We start from the raw sequence: 21,669 nt of genomic DNA on the forward strand, positions 1-21,669 counted from the left end.
TCTACATTTTCCAGTATCCTATTATTTAGTCATTAAGGTTCATGAACTGTGACGAGCTGACTCCTGCTCCGTAATCGGGTGATTTGTTTGGCTGCATCATCTGATCTTTGTTCAATATTTGAGGCACGTAACTTTTATTTCTGCTGGCTGTGCAAAATAAGCTGCAATGTAGTGATTTTTCTGGGAAATGTAGTGTGTAGATCAGAGGTCAGGTTAAGTCAATCATATGATGGACAGAGATAAGACAGAGTAAAACCACAATCAAAGGTAGTCCATTTCTCTCAATCTATTTCTCTCAATGTTTCTTCCCTGCATGCTCTAAAACACTGAGGACCAGTTAACAAGCTTTTCAAGGTCCTAATTACCCCCTGTATATAGTCAATTGCATATATTCCCTCTACATCAATCATGCTTTTCAATGACTTGATGCAGAGTGCAATTGCAGAAAACTGCAATATACAAATAGTTCAGTATGCTCATCAAGTGCCTAATGATATTTTTCTCTCCATGAAACACTGTTCTAATTCCATCATGCTGCTTATTCCCATACTCTTAAATATTCACACAGCAATTAAAATCTCTTTGAAAGGAATTTATGAGCTGTTCTTTCTGAATAGTTTGTTAGCAGAATTCTTCAATGAAGTTCTATGATTCTCACCGTGCTCTACATATATAATTTTCTTCAGACAGTTAAATCTTATACCAATGGGGCCATTATGCTGTAAAAGATCTACCCAATTTGTCCCACTACCTTGCTCTTTCTTTCTTTATGGCCCTGCAATTTTCTTCTTTTCAAATATCTATACTTTTCCATTTTGAGCATTGCTATCGAACCAACTTCCACCAACCTTTCAGGCAGTGCTTTCCAGATCACAGCAACGATGTACGCAGATGCTTTCTCTTCTCAACTCTCCCCTGGCTCTTTTGCCAATAATCTAAAATCTGTGTCCTTTGGTTATTGACCTGCGGCCAACAAAAATTGTTTTCCTTCTTCCTTGATCAAATCCCCTCATAATTTTGGACACAACTATTATCCTTTCACTGAAACATCCCTGTTCGAAGGAGAACAATGCCACCTTCTCTGGTCTCTCCTCATAACGGAAGTCCCTCATTCGTAGCCTGAATCTCAATAACCTCCTCTGTACTTTATCCAAGATCTTGAGGTGGGAGAGCTAAAGAGCATGAGTGACCACCTTGAACAAGTCCAGAATAATATGTTGTTAGGACATTCAAGGACTGTGCATAGGCAGATTGGGAGTTTAATTGAAGATAATGCTTGCCTGTGTAACAGATACATGTTGCACTACATGTGACCCCACCATACTGTTGTGTTAAATCTTCCTTACTGTCCTGTTTTGACACCATTACCTTGATAACATGTTATGATTGCTCTACCTTAATTAGTTTGTACAGTGCTGAGTTAATTGTTACTTTGGTTAGACTTTTGGCATGCAACTTTTATACCTATCATGTTATTCCAGTCAATCGGTTTGTCTCCAGCACTACCTTATTTTAAATTTTTTTCTAATTATCTCTCTGCCTCAGGTATTCAGATTGTAGGTCATCCCTTCATTCGTTATTCTGCTGTTGACATTTTACTCATACCGTCTGACACTCTTGATCACTTGCAGAGATCTATAATTCAGCTGTTGACACTTCACTCACACCATTTTTGGGATTGTTTGATCTGTCTGATTATAAAGTCTGTACTTGTGTGCTCTCTTCACTTCACCTGACAAAGGGGCAGCACTTCGAACCCTTGTAATTTCAAACAAACCTGTTGAACTATAAGCTGGTATCATGTGACCTATGTCCTCTGTTACAACAGAGCTATCATTTTGAGTGAACCATATTAAAATAATGGTGATCAATTTGCTACGGTACTGCATGAACACAAGCCTCCCATGTTCTTACGTTGCTTTTAACACCCTCTCGACCAAGAGAGGTGAGAATTCACACAGAAAACTGGAAAATGCTGAAATAGCACCCAGGCCAGAAATGGTTAAATACCTCACAAGGGCGGTGGACTGAGGTATTGGTAACCGGTTTTCCAGGAAGAAAGGGTGTAGTCATTTGGATTTTAGTTTTTCAGGCAGCTCAAGAATAGATTTGCATGAGGTGGCTGACAGTGTGCCTCCTTTGAAGTTGATATAATGTACCTGTTAATCCCTAGCAAAGGCAATCTTGTTCAAGTTGCCCATGTATATGCCTGATGTGTCTGAGCCTCCCAAACTCGTGGCCTTCCTGTTAAATGCAACTTGTGATTGTGTACAGCTTTACAGCACACAGCAAGGGTTAGTAGCATTTAATAGAGTTGGCAACTTGCCAGATTACAATTGACAAAACATGTATCAGGTTTTCTGTTAGAACAGGATCCATTCTGTGTATAGTCAAACAAGGTGTCTAAAAGCAACCCATGTATTTCATGCACAATGTTTGCAGACAAGTTAGTGAAGCATCAGAGTTAAAAATCAAAACTCTTTTTTTTCTCCACAAATGCTGCCAGACCTGCAGAACTGTTCCAGCAATATCTGTTTTTGCTTCAGATTTCCATATCTGCTGTTCTTTGTTTTATACACAAAAGGCTCTCTGGTCTTATGAAAGGGAGTGAAATGTGTAGATCAGTAGATGCATTTTATTTGGACATTAGGATGAGCTGTAGACTGTCAAAACATACTTCCGACCTGTCAATTTTAGGAAAATGTATTGTCATTGGCTCTGCATGGAGTGGAAAGTGTGAAAGCTGTGTGATGTATCAAAATACTTTGGAATTGGTTAGGGGCTGAGTGGGGATAGGAGGCCGTGGGGGGCAGTGCTGGTGCTGCCAGATGCCTGAAATCCTTGTGGCAATCCAAAGCTTTCCATCATTCAATTTGATACAAAATAAACAAGAAATCCAGTAGTGAGCTGAGGTCAGATATATTAATAAAATGACGATTACTCAACTCAACTGTGACATTTGAGAGTCTGTGTCAACAGATCTGATGAACAGTTTAAAACTGAAAGTCCATTCCTATTTTTTTTCCTGTCTTTCAATCTAAATCTGTCAATTCTCTCAGGCTAACTCCATGTCCATCTGTAATCTGTCGCACTTGATTCCCTCAACATGTAGGGAGTATGTAATATCAATGCTCAGAGTACTTATGGAATTTATGTAGAGAATAAAGCTATACCACTTTAGATCAGTAATCAAATATATAATACATGTTCAACTTATTTCAAACACTCAGAATTAACATATAGTAAACAAGGGTAATATACTGTGATCAAACATTCCACAGAGTACATCAAAGAGCAAACGGGAACAAGAAAGATCCCATGAACTTCCGAGAAACTCCCCAGATCTTGATGATACAAAAAATCTAATTAAACTTCACAGATTACTATTCTTCACTCTGATCCTAGTTTAGGACTGTCACAGATTGCCTCAATAAGTGCTGCTTTTCTGCCCTCCTTCCCTGGATTTACAGTCCCCTGCACTTGGGAACTACTCTCCAATCACTCATTCACAACCATAGGTCCAGCTCCCCACTGACAGCTGCCCCTTGGTCATTCCCCAAACTCCAATATTACATCAAGCAAATACTGCTAGTGAGCTTTTTAACTCCCACTTGCTCAACTGCACTGAAATGTTCATACTCGTGTTTCTCCTAAGCCCCTCAAGGCTTACAGATCACAGCACAAAGCAAACTTCCCACTTTTTCATCTCCCTAGGGCACCACTTTGAGTCCTGACTCCAACATAGATACTTACTAATTCCTAGAACTTTTACCTGAGTTTCCTCGATCAGCATAGAACCATTTGACTGCTCTTGACTCACCTATGACTCGTACTGCACACAATCTGTGTAATTCAGCACAGCAATACATTGCTAGCCTTCCTAGCAATACATTGAACTGCTGCATTCCTGAAATGGAGTTGACATCTTTCTCCTTCTCCAACAAAATGTGTCCGTGAACCCCTCTTCAGTGACTCAAAACTGTCCTGAATGACCTATAAAACATTGCAATATCCCCTTCCCCTGTTGCCCCCAGCCCTTCCTGAACTTAACGTACTCGAAGTATTAAATTACACAGAGCATCCTGGCTTGCTTGGTCCAAACAAAGAAATACTGTATAACTGGAGGATTTCATCATAACACACATGCACAAACATATATATTTGTTTAAATGGTATTTCCCTAGCTCATCCCAAAGTGTACAATTAGGAATAAATTAAAGCAAACTTACTAAATGAAAACTAAGTCATTGGGAATGGGGAAAGTATATTTATGTAAGATATTTGTTGACAGATTGAATGGCAGTACAGACACAATGGACCAAAATCTCTCTTCCCGTATTCTGCTCCCTAAACTGGGTACTGATGGAATGCTACACTATGAAGAGCTGCTGTCTTTTGGATCTAGAGGTTTACCAGAGGCTCTCTCAGGTGACTATAAAAGAAAATGATCAGCTGAGTTATCCCTGGTGTCTTGGAAAATATCCATCCCTTAATTAATGTCACAAAGAAATAGATTATCTGGTCGCTGTTTCTCCTAAGCCCCTCAAGGCTTACAGATCACAGCACAAAGCAAACTTCCCACTTTTTCAACTCCCTAGGGCACCACTTTGAGTCCTGACTCCAACATAGCTACTTACTAATTCCTAGAACTTTTACCTGAGTTTCCTCGATCAGCATAGAACTATTTGACTGCTGTTTGTGGGAATTTAGATTGTGGGAAACGTTTCCCACATTGTTACAGTGAATACATTTCCAAATGTTGTAAACCCTTTTGGGATATCTTGAAGTTGTAAAAGGCAGTGTATAAATGTAAGTCTTTCCTTTTGTATTTAGATAGATTGTAAATAATGTATGTTGTGTTTAACTGGATAGCTGGTAAAGTGGCAAAGTAAGCTTTTATCCACTTGATTCTGTTAATTTCATTGTATACTTGAATCACGGTGGCACAGTGATTAGCACTGCTGCCTCACAGCGCCAGAGACCTGGTTCAATTCCCGCCTCAGGCAACTGTCTGTGTGGAGTTTGCACATTCTCCCTGTGTCTGCGTGGGTTTCCTCCGGGTGCTCCGGTTCCCTCCCACAGTCTAAAAATGTGCAGGTCAGGTGAATTGGCCATGCTAAATTGCCCTTAGTGTTAGGTGAAGGGGTAAATGTAGGGGAATGAGTTTGGGTGGGTTGCTCTTCAGAGAGTCGGCGTGGGCTGGTTGGGCCGAAGGGCCTGTTTCCATACTGTAAGTAATCTAATCTAATCTCTCTCATATGTCACAAAGTTGGCCCCTTTTTTCTAAAAGTTGTTTCTTTTCTCAAGGATACTGTGTCCTTGGTTTTTTTCAGAGGGGTTGTAAATATCTCCTGGCACCGATTAGTCTAGTTTGGTCCAGAGATTAAAAGGTATTGATAGGCCTTTTTGTTTACATATGAGATTTCAGGCCAAAGTGGCCATGTTTTAGAAGTGACCTGTGTAATGAAAGGGGAGAGGTCAGCTTTCTAGCAGCAGTTCAGTTCAGTCCAGAACTATTTGGGAGTTCAGCAGTGAGCTGTGTGGAAACAAAGAGGCTTAACAAGGAAGGCAGATGAACTCAGGGCATGGTTAGGAACATGGGACTGGGATATCATAGCAATTACGGAAACATGGCTCAGGGATGGGAAGGACTGGCAGCTTAATGTTCCAGGATACAAATGTTACAGGAAGGACAGAACAGGAGGCAAGAGAGGAGGGGAAGTGATGTTTTTGACAAGAGATAGCATTACAGCTGTGCTGAGAGAAGATATTCCCAGAAATACATCCAGGGAAGTTATTTGGGTGGAACTGAGAAATAAGAAAGGGATGATCACCTTATTGAGATTGTATTATAGACCCCTGATAGGCAGAGGGAAGTTGAGAAACAAATTTGTAAGGCGATCTCAGCTATCTGTATAGGGTGGTTATGGTAGGGGATTTTAACTTTCCAAATATAGTCTGGGACTGCCATCGGGTTAAGGGTTTAGATGGAGAGGAATTTGTTAAACGTGTACAAGAAAACTTTCTGATTCAGTATGTGGATGTACCTTCTAGAGAAGGTGCAAAACTTGACCTACTCTTGGGAAATAAGGCAGGCAGGTGACTGAGGTGTCAGTGGGGGAGCACTTTGAGGCCAGCAACCATAATTCTATTAGTTTTAAAATAGTGATGGAAATGGATAGACTGGATCTAAAAGTTGAAATTCTAAATTGGAGGAAGGCTAATTTTGACGGCATTAGGCAAGAACTTTCAAAAGTTGATTGGGTGGGTGGAGGGGGGGTGGGTGGGCGAATGTTCGCAGATAAAGGGACGGCTTGAAAATGGGAAGCCTTCAGAAGTGAGATAAGTGAAGAAGGCGTTTGGTATGCTTTCCTTTATTGGTCAGAGTATTGAGTACAGGAGTTGGGAGGTCATGCTGCGGCTGTACAAGACACTGGTTAGGCCACTGTTGGAATATTGTGTGCAATTCTGGTCTCCTTCTTATCGGAAAGATGTTGTGAAACTTGAAAAGGTTCAGAAAAGATTTATAAGGATGTTGCCAGGGTTGGAGGAATTGAACGAAAGGGAGAGTTTGAATAGGCTAGGGCTGTTTTCCCTGGAGCGTCGGAGGCTGAGGGGTGACCTTATAGGGTTTTTTAAATCATGAGGGGCACGGATAGGATGAATAGACAAAGTCTCTTCCCTGGGGTGGGGGAGTCCAGAACTAGAAAGCATATGTTTAGGGTGAGAGGGGAAAGATATAAAAGAGACCTAAAGGGCAACTTTTTCATGCAGAGGGTGGTATGTGTATGGAATGAGCTGCCAGAGGAAGTGGTGGAAGCTGGTACAATTGCAACATTTAAAAGACATCTGGATGGATGTATGAATAGAAAGGGTTTGGAGGGATATGGGCCGAGTGCTAGCAGGTGGGACTAGATTGGATTGGGATATCTGGTCGGCATGGACCGAAGGGTCTGTTTCCGTGCTGTACATCTCTGTGACTCTATGACTCTATAAACTCTGTGTGGACGAGCAGCTTACATTTCAAAGTTGGACTCGCTCAGAGGCTACTGGCAAGTACCTCTGTCAGAGAGAGCAAAGACAATTTCAGCTTTCATAACGCCAAATGGACTATATCAGTTCAAAGTCATACCATTTGGAATGACAAACACACCAGCCACTTTTTGCCCCTCTCTTTCTGCCCTTCTAGTTTCAACTTGTAAGCATCTGTTCCATTCATTTACATTGTTTTTTAAGGGAGTTTGCTTATTGGGACTGAAACAGCATAATTAAGTCTAGTTTGGATAGACTGAGTTCTGTAGGGGGTCTTTATTATGTCTTTTGTGTTTCATTGTGTAATTTTGTGAATAAAGTTTTGTCCTTTTTAAAACCTGGCAGTCATCCTAGTAACCTAACTCAGGATAATTTTCACTGTACACTACCGAAACAAATTGCAAAGTTATGATCTGGGCTGCTTGCTTAAGAATGTCTTGAGTGATCTGGCCTCGTCCATAACACAAGGAAGACAAAGACCATCATGTTAACAAAAAGTAATACTGAGGGGCATTAAATAAGGCAACATGCAAAACAAGGTACAATAAGGCATCTTTGCACCTTCACGATGTCTTCTGCTGAGTTTGGGTGGAGAGATGGCCACATGACCATATTTAAACATCAATAGCACCTCCTTTTTTAAAAAATATATTTTTATTGAAAAAATAGATTTTTAAATATTAAGTGTACAAAACAATACAATTCAAAACCGTACAAGAAAAAAATCCAACAATAGCTCCTTCTATATTGTCTCAATGTTTTACTCCAGGCAGTATGAGGAAGAAAGATCTTGTATTTAGATGGCAATTTCACAACTTTAGATCATTCCAAGGTATTTTCCAAACTATGGTGAACTTTTAAGTATACTCTGCATTTTTATGTAAGAAGTATGGCAGCCAGTTTGTACAGAGCAAACTCCCACAATCAGCAAACTGTTTCAGTGATGTTGCTGGAAGGATAAATAATAGCTAGGACAATGTGATAACTCCATGGCTTTTCTTCAAGTAGAGGCATGGAATTGTTTACAACTACCTGAGATATCCCATATAAGGGGGTGCCATTTTTTGACATTCCTGCTTATCTTACAGATATTTGACATATTGCAATCTGACATTGCTGGCATATTTCCAGTCGACTGAGGTCACCGTTATCTCCCTTTTATTTTTCTTCCTGTCATCCCCTTTGCAGGAAGCTTTTGTGTTATATTTACATCGTAGCACCAATTTAACTTGACTGCGCTTTGCCTTCCAATGCTTCTGCAATCTGCCCCAGTGCAATGTCAATGGGGGAAATGGCTGCCATTCATTAAAACTCTACTTGTACAGTTGTTGAGAGCTTGCAGTGAGCTTCAGCTTTCTGAGCACAGATGTTTCACATTGTGGGCTGGGAGGGCAACTGTGAGACTGTTGGCCTGTATCAACAAGCCTTCCTGTTTGCCATGTGTGGCCCTGCTTTTCCAGCTGTGCAAAGACACATCACATCTGCACACCATCAGTACCTCACTCCCATTATCTTTGTGCCTCTTGGGTCAGGGCTGCCTCTGGTGACAGAACTCTAATCAGAACAAAATTTTAGTGTCACGCTGTATCTTGGTCATATTCCAGCACAAAAGCAGCACATTGTATCCCTGAGGTGAAATGAACTTGGCTGTATGCGCTCGACAAAGACATCCTTCTGTTTACTGGCAGGCATCCAAACTGTGAGCTCGCTTGTTGAACAGAACCCGGCAAATAAATGTTATTGACGATAGGCTGAAGTGAATGTGACCAAGTCATCACAATCCAAGAAATGATTTTCGTTGAATCATAGACCTCATATTTCTTCTCAAAGTGACGGGTGTGGGGCTGGATAGGATTATTTAATTGCAGCAACTAAAGCAAAGTATCGACATTTTGATTAAAATTGAAACAAGTTTAATCGGATTCCAGGCCTGAATTGAGTCAGACCAGAAAATGCAGAGCTATTTTTCAACACATAGTTCTGATGCTGTACCTTGAGCAATGCATACTTTGGCTATTTTATGTTTCCTCCAACATGTTCTCCCTTACTGTAAGCATCAAGGAAACAGTGATTGTGGATATTGCTTGGTATCTCTATTCCTAATTACTTAAATAACAGTCCTCTGGAAGTGATTAGCACATTCTGCTACCTTAGGTCCACGGCAACAGGCAATCTGTCCCATAATGCTTAGGGAAAACAGCTATGGCCACCAACCTATGGCCAATTTGTGAAATGCACCTTGGACTACATGACCTTTTGTCTAAGCTGAAGGGTTGGGCTGTCTTCACCACACCTGGCTGCAAAATAGGGGTGGCTTACAGTTATCAGGACAGGAAGGTCAATATTTTCCATTCATAGTGTCTGCAGCCCAATACTAGTACATTTTTGTGTGATAAAATCATAAATGTGACATTTCTGTCAAAGGCAAATCACCAAATGTGTTACCACCAATGAAGTGGTGGCTTCAGTGAATAGGGTGGAAGATAGTTGTAAGGTCCTTCTGAATGGTGAGGTGGCCAAAACCAAATGACTAGCTGGGCACACAAGCCTCCTGTTCAATGATGCTAGCCAGCATGATGTCCAGGCCCAGATATCAACCGTCACGTTTTGGAGTCATTGGCTGATGGGAAAAGGGAAACTGCAATACTTGATGTGAACTGCAGGAAATACTGTGATGACCACTGACAACAGGTGCCTGAAAACAAGAACCCACAGTGTCATTTGGTAGCTTCATGTGTGGCACTTGTGGCAGAACGCTTCGGCGGGGTGGTGTGGACTTGTTGAGCCGAAGGGCCTGTTTCCACACTGTAAGTAATCTAACCTTAAATTATACAATACCATTAATGCTATAAACCTGCAATCATCAAAAATGCATTGAGTGAAGGACACTATACCTAAAGGAACATGCTGCATGTTCATTATGACTCATAGGTGGAAGGATACAATGGGGGAATGGGGAGAGTTGGGCTGGAAAGTGTGTTAAATTATATTGAATTCTCAGCAGCTTATGACAGAGGCCCTATGGCTGGATACAGCTTGTCTAATTGCTCATATCCTAGTGAAGGGAGAGTGGGGAATGTTAATCCAATTATGAATCTTAGTCAGACTGAAACCCCTTGTGCTTCAATTTCACATGATAAATGACTTCACAGTTTGGAAGGTACATTAGTTATTGCTCATCACTAACTTCCATGCTACCTAGGTGTCTACTTGTTAGAATTGGAAACTTGGTGATGTATTTTAAATAGATCTTTGTTAAAATACCAGATTGAGAAGATACCACACAAATGAGTTGAGCATTCACTCAATAATATCTCTAGTGTTTCTTTCTGCTCTGCATTTGCATTATAACTCCACCTGCTGATCACTCTGACTACAGGGAAGAGAATCAGCGCTGTATTCTTAAAGATTACCCTGTGATTTGAAGGTCTTGACTCTCTTTAAATAGCAGCATAATTAATAAATTATTTCAAAACTGTCTGTGTGAGCTTGGGTGCCTTATTGAAATGATTTTAAAAACCTTCATCGCTGCTTACCACAGCCATTCAGGGTGGGACTGTTTGCCTTCCAGGCATTCATTTGATTTGTCTTCCTATTGATTGGCAAACAAAAGGCCCAAAGAAAAGAGAGCACATAGTTATTTGGCTACCTGTGTTCCACACCCTGCTGAACACAGCAGTGCAGCTTCTGACTGACTTGAGCTGAACAGTCTCAATGAGTCAATATGATACACAACACAGAGGCTTTTCCTGATAATAGGTGCCTTCAATCAAGCCACTAATCGCATGTTTTGGGAAGCTACTGGGCCAATGCAGGTACTAACTTTTCCTTCAGCAAGACCAACTGCAGCAGAAGCCAAGTAGGCGTTAAAAAGCGTCCGGCAAACCCTGTGGACATTACTTGTGATCGAGGAGCCCTGACACTGACAGAGAGATGGGAGGGTCTTAGTGTGGCAACATTCCAGGGAGCCTGTCTAACTCGTTGGTGTTGATTTTAGTGATTTTCCATCTCTGTAAAGGTACAGGGGAAGAAACTACTCGTGTAGACCAGTACAAGGATGGGTCAGAAACTACAGTTCAAGCAATGTAGCTGCATGACTCTATGACTCCTTCTGCAGTCCTGCGATTAGGCCTTCACATTAAATCCTCACCTGTGCAGGTAAGTCTCAGTTATTTAGTAACATTGGAATGCACAGATTCTACTTCCTGTTTAATATTTATTTGGCTTCATTTTGACTTTTCGGTGAAAAGAATTACCATAAGAAGAGGCTGTATTCTGCTATAGATTTGCAAGCAAAAAGATGCCTATTTGATGTTCTTAATAGTCATATAGTATAGGGTGTCATAGTCTTTAACTACTGCAAGATCCCATTTCTCCATCTTGTTTCTCCATCCTGCTGAGGTGCTGCTTGCCTACGGGCTATACACAAATCCATTTTTTATGCGTACTTTCTCAGCATGTGGGTTTCTCTAGCAAGACCAGCATTTGTTTCAACTCCCTCATTTCCCTTGAACTGAGGGACTGGGTGGGCCATTTCACAGGGCTACATTGTTGCTGGGCTGGAGTCACATGTAAGACTAACTAAGGATGGCAGATTTACCTTCCCTAAAGGAAAGGAGTGAAGCTGGTGGGGTTTAATGACAATATGCGGCAGTCCTGTGGCACCATAAGTGAGACCAGCTTTCTATTCCAGGTTGCTTATTCATTACATTTGAGTTCCACAATCTGCCGTGGTGAGACTTAAACCTGCATCCCCATGGCATTAGTCTAGATTGCTGGATTACTAATCCAGTCGGATTACTGCAGTATTATCATCTCCCCTCTGTGTACCAGGTCGCCACATCGAATCATAGAATGCCTACAGTGTGGAAAGAGGCCATTCGGCCCTACACTAACCATCATGGTTAACATTTTCCTGTCAAGTCCAGAGAGTAGAAAGTTAACATTCAGGCTTGCTGTTACATATTACATATGTTATTCTATCAAGTTTTAAACAATGATTCTCGTTCACACTCTCAGTGACTGCCCTGTGACATTCTTCCTTATAAAGTTTCGGATCAACTTTGGAGGAGGTGGGTGATGGATAGAAGTAGGGAAGAGATAACAGTTTGATAGGACAGGAGCAAGTGAGAGTCTACAGTCCCCTCTACTGTTCTGTATGTCCTCCAGCTGCACAAAGCAACCCAAGCACACTGTCTGGAATGGGTGAATGGTTTGCCCATTTGTCAGCAGAATAGGAATAATGCTTCCAGAGCAATATATCTTCTTCACATCAACTGCTAATTGGATATTTGATCTATCTGTACCTGACACTCGGGCATTTGTGAAAAATGATTCAGACATTGAATCATAATTCATCATTTCGGTATGAGAACTGACACAAGTCCCCCGAGGCTGACTTATTACCATACTGATGGCTACATTGGACGTCTCTTATTCAATTTATCATTAGGTTCACCACAGTAGAAAGACTGGGTCAATTCACAAAGATGCTGGGGGAAGAGTCACTGTTACATCAATAGGCAATATAAAACACAAATTGTATTGTTGTAACCTCCTACCCCCTGCATCCCAAAACTACTTATCAGGACAGGCCTGGGTCAAATTTACAACACAGTGCACAGCTGATGTTAGCTTCACTTTGCAAATTCAGGCAAAATAATGCATTCAAATAACAAAAGCCTTCCAGTCATTAAAGGGTCATGTTGCACTTTCAGCTCCACTTATATATAGAAACCACTTATATGAAGAGGCTGTTATTCTGTGGTTATAAATCCTGTTGGTTTACACTTTTCATTCTTTTCCATGGACTTGAGAAGCCATGGGATCTTGGACCAGGCCTACCTGTAAATGCTGTATTTCCAAGGCAGTGCAGCCTCTGGTTGCCTTGGAATTAATTGAAGACATTAACATGGAAACCAAGCGATGGCTGATGACCCGAATCCAGGCAGAGAAGATAGTTGGTGGTAAGTCAGTGCTGATTAGCTGACAATGGACAGGTTTTAAAAAACACCATTCTTAAAAAATAACTGGGACTGCAGCCACTGATGCCCTGCAGCAGTAACCTACACTGCTGGACCAACAGCAGGAGGCTCAGTTGCAAGGGGCTGTATGGGTGCAGTTGCAGGTTTGGCTATATGTTTAGTATTCACCTGCTTCAAGAGCACTGACATGGCTCCAATCAACCTCGTGTCTGTTTAATTGTTAGATATTCCTCATCAACAATTTTGGGATCATATCTGAGGGTGATTTCCATTGTTTGACCGGCCCCTGTCCTTGTGAATTTTGATATACCTCACCTCACTCAGCATGCTGACCATCACTATTGCACTGGGCCCCTAACCATAGTTAGGCATGGAAATCTCAGTGTGAAAAGCACTCAGTAGTCATTCACTTTGTAAGGAATGGATAGAATTCAGAACTTTGCAAGGCTATTTAATAACTTCCAGAAACAGTAGAAACCCATTACAGGGGGTCTTCCCCCACATGGAGAGTTTGAAGACTGAGGGAAGCATAGTTCCGCTAAATTTCTGAATTATGATATCGCATTTTATTCATCCTTTTTCCTTGCAGAATTTTAACTTTTACCTCTTCCTTAATCATCTGATATGGTTAATATTATGGCCTTTATCCAGACATTTGTTATACTCATATTTCTTATCTTCGGGATTTCAATCTGATTCTTTTCTTGCATATTTTACTCTCTTTCATGAACAGTGCTTCTGGACTTTTTTTTTTCTTTAGTAAACTTTATTCTCCTCTTTCAAATGTCCTCTTTAATTTGTTAAGTTTTTGATCTCTTCAGTTTTTCTCCACCGCAGCTTTCATATGAAAATTTCTCACAATCTATCCAGTCATGTTGCCCATTTTCTCTCCTCACTCCAGTTACGTAATACAGTTGTTCTTGTCAATGTCTGATTGACTCAGTTTGATTCCTGTTCTGAGTCCTTGTTTTCCTCTTTCGGTCTTTCAATTGGTACTTTCTCCTCTCTCACCCCTGGACACACTTTATGAATGCATGTATATCGCTGGTCCATTTGTTTCACTGTTTCACTTTGTCTCTTAGTTTTTGCCTTCAGTTACAGAGTCATACAGTTAGAGAATCATGGAGTCATATAGCATGTAAATAGACTCTTCAGTCCAACTCATCCAAGCCAACCAAGGTTCTCAAATAAACTAGTCCCATTTGCCTGTGGTTTGGCCCATATCCCTCTTTCCTATTCATGCACCTGTCCAAATGTCTTTTAAATGTTGTCATTGTATCAGCGTCTACCACTTCTTCTGGCAGTTCGTTCCACACACGAACCACTCACTATGTGAAAAGGTTGCCCCTTAGGTCCCATTTAAGTCTTACTCCTCTCACCCTAGAATTATGCCGTCTAGTTTTAGACACCCCTACCTGAGGGAAAAGACCTTTGCCATTCACTTTTTCTCTGCCCCTCATGAGTTTATAATCCTGTATAAGGTCACTCCTCAACTTCCTACACTCCAGTTAGAAAGATCCCAGCCTATCCAGCCTCTCCTTACAACACAAAGCCTCTATTCCCGGTAACATCCTTGTAAATGGTTTCTGAATGCTCTCCAATAACATCCTTCCTATCACTGTCTGTTTATTCTCACTGTCTGTTTATTCTTGGGGGAGGCAATGGCCCAGTGGAATTATCACTAGATACTTAATCCAGAGACCTGGGTAATGTTGAGGGGACTTGTGTTCAAATCCCATCAGGCAGATAGTCGAGTTTGAACTCAATAAAAATTGGGAGTTTAGTGTCTAATGATGACTGTGAATCCATTGCCAATTTTCAAGAAAAACCCATCTAGTTCACCAATGTCCTTACCTAGTCTGGCCCTACATGTGACTCCAGACCCACAGCATTGCCTTCTGGGCAATTAGGGATGGGCAATAAATGTTGGCCCAGCTAGAGACGCCTTCATCCCATGAATGAATATAGGACCTAACTGATTAAGATACGTCACTGGAAACCAGTGAGGGTTGATATTCGGGAAGAGTGAGGTCAGCTAGGCAAATTAATTTGAATCAATCTGTGATTCCAATTGTCAATTCAGTCCCCAGGCTGGGATTTTTCCCATAAAGGAATGTTTGGGCATTCAGGAGGGTAATTATTTTGATGAAAATAGTGTGCAAGTCTATGGGAAAAAATGAGACTGACATTAGGTAACGATTCTCACTGTCCAGGTGCCGAGCTCATGGTCCACCCTGGTGAAGATGATGATGGCAACATGCTTCTTGTTTCTGCATCTCAACATGTTCTGCTGAGGGCAGCCGAGGTTGTGGGACTTTACAAACTCTACAAGGACGGCTCCATGATCGCATTTTCATACAGAGACAGCAGAAACTTTCAAAACTCAGGTACCACATCCGCATCGAGTGGCAAAGAATCACCTCAGCTTCCATCGTATTTCTTACTTTTCAGACTGTTTCGTTCTTCCTTTCCAGATAACATCAATGAGTTTCTGACACTTGCTGAACGTCAATTTATCATTTTACGCACACTGGAGAATATAAAGGTAGTGGATGAGAAATATATTCCAGGATACCCTACAGAAACCCTCTATCCTGGAGAAGCAATTTGTAAGTTCTCAGTTTTGTCAGGAAATTGTGAAACAGTGGTGCACCCAACACTGGGGCCTTTAATTTTGAAAGCACGGGAAATATCAAAATGATCTTTTTTTTTGTTGTACACACATGACAATCATTGGAAATTTTGGACCCATATGTCATGTAATTTTCAGCTGCTTGGAATAGTGTTCACATGGTAAAAACAATGACTGCAGATGCTGAAAACCAAATACTGGTTCACGCTTCAGGCTCACTGCCTTTATTCCTGATAAAGGGCTTTTGCCCGAAACGTCGATTTCGCTGCTCGTTGGATGCTACCTGAACTGCTGTGCTCTTCCAGCACCACTATTCCAGTACAGTGTTCACACGACCTATCCCGTCAATGAAATGCCCAGTAGATTAATGCCCACTCAAAAACTTAACATGATCTCAAGTGCTTTTTATCATTCTCAGTTCAAAACTATCAAAAGCTATGCTGTTTGCAGAACTTGTGAGCTGCATTCTTTTCCCATAAAGCGATGTATGGGTATTCAGGACAGTAATTATTTGAATAAAAATAGTGTGCAGGGGTGTGGGGAAAAAAGCAGGAGACTGACAGTAGGTAATGATGCATATTTGAAGAGCCAGTGCAGTCATAGCATAATAGAGGTCTACATCATGGAAACAGGCCCTTTGGCCCAACTTGCCTGTGCTGCCCTGTTTTTACAATTAAACTAGTCCCATTTTCCTGTGTTTGGTCCATATCCATCCATACCTATCCATGAACTTGTCTACATGTTTTTTTAAATGATATGATTATTGTTGCCTCTATCATTACCTCTGGCAGCCTGTTCCAGATACTTGCCACCCTCTGTGTGAAAAATTGCCTCTCTGGACCCTTTTGTAGCTTTCCCCTCTCATCTTAAACCTATGCCCTCTAGTTTTAGACTCTCCTACTATAGGGAAAAGCTGCTAGCTATCTACCTTATCTATGTCTCCCATGATTTTACAGACATCTGTAAGATGACACCTCAGTCTCCTATGCTCCAGGGAAATAAAATCTCAGCTCAGCAAGCAAACCTCAATCCAGAAACTCAACTTGAGTTACAAATTTTCTCATAATTCGCTAAAAGAAATTCCAGCCTATCTTGCATCTTCTTATAACTCAAACTTTCCAGTCCAGGTAGCATCCTAGTGAATCTTTTCTGCACTCTTTCTAGTTTAATAGTATCCTTTCTATAGTAGAGTGACCAGAACTGAATGCAGCGATGGGCTGAACGGCCTCATTCTGCACCATAACATTACCATGATTCTGTAAGTAATTAGAATGACATTGACATACCCATTTATAGTGATTCAGGGAGACATTGGCCCAAAAATGACAATAAACAGCAATGTTATAATCTCTTGTTTCAAACCAAATTTCAGAAATTCTTGGCCAATGCCTTTTAATCCCATGGCATGCCAGTATGCCATTGGGATAAACAAGCTGGAGATAGCTTTGAAAATAGCATGAGCTGTGCCTAAAGGATCCCAGGCTCCAGGTGCCAGGCAGAAATAACATTAGCAGCTGCTCACCTTGATAGCCGGGCTCCTGAGGCATACCAGCATTGGGAAGCTGGGTGTTCTGATGCTTCTTAAACTTATTTGCAATTGCTTTTGCTGCCATTGGAAATGGATATCTGAATTTGCAACAAAAACTGCATCTAAAAATCTAATACCAATATCATCAAGCGACTTGATACCACGAGGGGGAGTAGAATAGAAAATGCAGCTCAGAAATTACAGTTGGGCATGATATTTAATACCAATTTGACAAAGGAATGTTAACAGAAACAAGGATTCTCCAAAGTAGAGTAGAGGTTTAATAGAACGTTATGAACAATACTGATGAGTAAATAGGTTTCACTAGTAGCAGCATGGCTGACAAGAGATCATAGGTTTGTGCAAACTGGCACAGAAATAATGGAGAGATGAGGAAAGTTAGATCTGATAACCTAGAGTTCATTGCCTGAAAAGTGATGTGAGAACATTTAGGAAAGGAACTTGCATAAACTTTTTTTTAAATATTCTTTCATTTTACGTGCATTTTGCAAAGGCAAATCGGGGCAGAACTTAATGGGAAGGTCCTGGGGTGTGTTGCTGAACAAAAAGACCTTGGAGTGCAGGTTCATAGTGCTTTGAAAGTTGAGTCCCAGATAGACCGAATAATAAAGAAGGCACTAGTGTGCTTGCCTTTATTGTTCAGTGCATTGAGAATAAGATTTGTGATGTCATCTTGTGGCTGCAAAGGACATTGGTAGACCACTTTTGGAATACTGCATGCAATTCTGGTCTCCCACCCATAGGTTCAGAAAAGATTTACAAGGATGTTGCCAGGGTTGGAGGGGTTGAACTACAGGGGGAGGCTGAATAGGTTGGCCCTGTTTTCTCTGGGGGCGAAACCTTATAGAGGTTTATAAAATCAGGAAGGGCATGGATAGGGCACATAAACAAGGTTCTTTCCCTGGAGTGGGGAAGTCCAGAGGGTGAGAGGGAAAAGATTTAAAGGGGACTGGAGGGGCAACGTTTTCATGCAGAGAGTGGTGTGTGTATGGAATGAGCTGCCAGAGGAAGTGGTGAAGGCTGGTACAATTACAACATTTAAAAAGCATTTGATGGGTATATGAGTAGGAAGGGTTTAGAGGGATATGGGCTAAATACTGGCAAATGGGACTCGATTCTGGTTGGCATGAACGAGTGGGAGCGAAAGGTCTGCTTGAGTTGTACATGTCTATGACTCTGTGACTCTATAAACCATTATCAGTTTTGACAATGTGTTCTTCAATTCCCACATCATATTAGTAAATGCTTAACCCTGTCTCGATTGCCATTAAATACAATTTTATTTACTTTTCCGGGCTATTTTAAAATGTGGAATCTGAAAATTTATTCCATAATTAACTCCACTTTCGATGTGGAATTGCAGACAATTTGGGAGGGATAATGCCGGGCCAATGAGTATAACCTGCAACTCTGAGAGAACCATGCAGGAGGCAGCTGTGCTCCATACCTACATTGCCAATTCACATGTGTCTTGCCTTCAGTTAACAGGCTACAGAAAAGCAAGATTCTACACACATTCTATCCATTGCATGATGAGCAGATTCTGTGCAAACTGGGAGCTCGCTGGCACTCTTACACGAATTTGAGCTTACAGCCCATTGGTGAGCAGACCATATCTTAAAGGTGACTTTATAACCTGTATTATAGGAGGCAGGTCTGCGAAACACTGTCCAGTACATCCACACCTTCCACTTCCTGAGAGGTGGTTATTTGTCTGTCCCTTCAGAACCCTACTAACTATGTCCGAAACTTTCAAGAAAGAAATACCATGTAATTGTAACCATCCTTTAACAAGATCAAAACAAATGTTTTTTTTTGTGGTTATCCTTAGTTTAGTCTCACTGTTAATGCCTCTCATTTCAATTTATCCACTGTTATTAATTGGCTTAGCTTAACTTTGCTTTTGAATATTCCTCCATCGTACCCAAACTTGTTGCTTGCACTAATCTCACTGGGCTGTAAATATTGAGATGCTAAACTCATTCTTTTCCATAATTGTTTGTTACTTTATTTACATTCTTGTTTGTGTTTTTCTTCACCACAGTTGTATCCAATGGTAATTTAATTTATTTAAAAAACTGACCCTAAATCATATAATGCACATTGAATTCCTACAAGTTTGAAGAGAAAGTGTTTTCAGGATCTTGGTGCTGCTGCAAAAGGATATGATAGGGATCCTATACCATTCAAAGTGAGCTATAGTAGTGGCATTACACATTAATCATGGGATGCATCTTGTAGTATCATATGATGTATTAGGGGATTTTAGCAATTCATTGCAGTGAGTGCATTTCCTTGTATTAGGTGTGGTTCTGTTGAAAGACTCTCTCATCTCTGAGTCACTAACTTCTGGGTTTAAGTCCATTGCAAGGTTTGAGCACAAAAGTCTAACACTCCAGTACTGAGGGAGTGCTCCACCCTTGTTTCATCATTCCAAAATCTTTGTTTGCTCTCTCTGATAGAGGATCCCATGGCCCCATTCTGAAGAAGAGTAATGAATTTGTCCTTGATGTCCTGACCAGTATTTATCCCTCAATCAATATCAGAAACCAGGTTATCTCGTCAGGGTCATATTGCTGTTTATATGAGATCACTGTGCATAAATGGGGTTCCTATATTACACTTTCAAAGTATTTAATTGGCTTTAAAGTATTTTGAGATATGCAGTGAATTGAACTGAATTGAATGATTTTGAATTGAATCATTATTGTCACGTATTCAATATAAAACAGTGAAAATTTTATGCTGTTGCCGTGAATTGGAGACATTCTCATTAACTTAAAACAAAACAAAAAATAAAGAAAGATAACCAAAAGAGAGTCCAACTTTTCCTTCTCTGCTTCCAGGGTCCTGGTCTGGGCTACAGCAGCCTACCATGCCGTTGCCAGAGTCCCAAAAAGCGCTATATAAATGCAAATATTTCTTTGTTATGGGATATACAGAAAATGTGATGCATGAGAACACTTAAGTGTATCATGCTTGTCATCAAGACCTCCCCATTCACTGTGGTTGGGCCTTGGCCGAATGTCACTGCAAGACCCCGAAACCTGGTCAGAGGGATGGTAGGGTGGAAAGTAAGGACTGAGGAAAATTGCCATTTTTTCCAAATAATGAGGCAGTTGCCCAGGATAGAAAAGAAATAGGTAGTAGAAAACACACCACAGCATTATTATTTCATTTTTGTATGTGTTTCTTTTACAGACTCAATTTATTCATACTTTGGTGGTTCTGTCGCCATGTACTTCAGTTTCCTTGAATTCTTTACCTGTTCACTGATGCCAATAGCAGCCTTCGGTGCTGCTGTCGTTCTACTATCAATGGACACAATCGACAAGTGCATCCTCTTTTCGGTTTTCAACATGATTTGGTCAACTGTGGTCATGGAGTTGTGGAAGCGACATAGTTCGGTTCTGTCATACACCTGGGGCACCATGCAGATGAACAGCCAATTTGAGGAGCCCCGTGTGGACTATAAAGGCTCAATGGGAATAAATCCAATCACCCATCGTTACCAGCCCTACTATCCTGCATGGAGACGCAAATTGAAAATTTGGTGTGTTTCAGTGCCAGTACTATGTTTGTTCCTGAGCTTCTCTCTGTTTGGGATGTATGTTTTCTTCAGGATGGAGGCACTGGTCAAGGCCTATTACAGTGAAAATGATGGCTGCTGGGCCTGTGTATTATATCTACCAAGTATTCTTCACACTCTCTACGTTACTGGTATGAACAGCCTGTACAAAATGGTTGCTGAAGTACTCACTGAATGGGGTAAGTACAGGTTGAAAAAAGTCAGCAGGGAGCAACACTTCAGGTGCACACAGGCTGTGGCAATATTGTCCAGTTGACTCACTTTGGCAGGATGTCGTTTGGCATTGCTGGTCAGTTCATGATCACAAAGGTCCTATGGTCATAAATCACAGGCTCAGTTTGTCAACCCTTCAGAACTGGGCTGGACTCTCTAGGAATTAAAGGTCACCTTCTGGATACTGCTGAGAGCAACCCAGGAGAAAGGAAATCACACGGCCATTAAAGAAATTTGCGATGTTTTTGTTTTGTTTTTCACCTGTTCGTTAGCTATTAGAAGGAGATAATGAGTGAATTAGTTATCTGATCAGATCATTCAAATAGATCTACAGGAATATATCAAATCAGTCTCTAGGTGATGTATAAAAACTGAAAGTACTGTGGTTGTCGTAAATCAGAAACAAAGGCAAAGGTTGCTGTAAGAGCTCAGCAGGTCTGGCAGTGGAGGGAAATCATAGTTAGCATTTCGAGTCCAGTGACCCTTCCTCAGATGATGTCTCCCTCAACCATCTTATCTCCTTGGTGGGTTTCCTTTGGAGTTTCAGGAACACTAACCCAATTCAAATTGTGCCAGTAAAGGAGTACAACAAAGAGTGGACTAATAGCTATATTATGTAGATATCAGCTGAGGTTCAGTGGTACCACTGTCTCCTCAGAGTCTTGACATT

General features: G+C 41.0%; 1 protein-coding gene across 6 annotated transcripts in view; it reads left to right on the plus strand.

Moving 5' to 3' along the window:
- The first annotated feature begins 10,701 nt into the window (after positions 1-10,701).
- Positions 10,702-21,669, plus strand: part of ano10b (anoctamin 10b) — a 31,099-nt gene continuing 20,131 nt past the window's right edge. For 3 of the 6 annotated variants that reach the window (XM_072547514.1, XM_072547519.1, XM_072547516.1), the window contains exons 1-6: positions 10,703-11,190; positions 12,852-12,998; positions 15,230-15,403; positions 15,491-15,625; positions 18,679-18,798; positions 20,399-20,965. In XM_072547514.1, the coding sequence (XP_072403615.1) occupies positions 12,854-12,998; positions 15,230-15,403; positions 15,491-15,625; positions 18,679-18,798; positions 20,399-20,965 (1,141 nt within the window). In that variant the 5' untranslated portion in view covers positions 10,703-11,190; positions 12,852-12,853. Of the gene's footprint in view, positions 11,191-12,851; positions 12,999-15,229; positions 15,404-15,490; positions 15,626-18,678; positions 18,799-20,398; positions 20,966-21,669 lie in introns of all 6 variants that reach the window. The other 3 variants (XM_072547518.1, XM_072547517.1, XM_072547515.1) reach the window with 2 other exon arrangements.

This window comes from Chiloscyllium punctatum, chromosome 26 (genome assembly GCF_047496795.1).
Source record: "Chiloscyllium punctatum isolate Juve2018m chromosome 26, sChiPun1.3, whole genome shotgun sequence".
Taxonomy (NCBI): domain Eukaryota; kingdom Metazoa; phylum Chordata; class Chondrichthyes; order Orectolobiformes; family Hemiscylliidae; genus Chiloscyllium; species Chiloscyllium punctatum.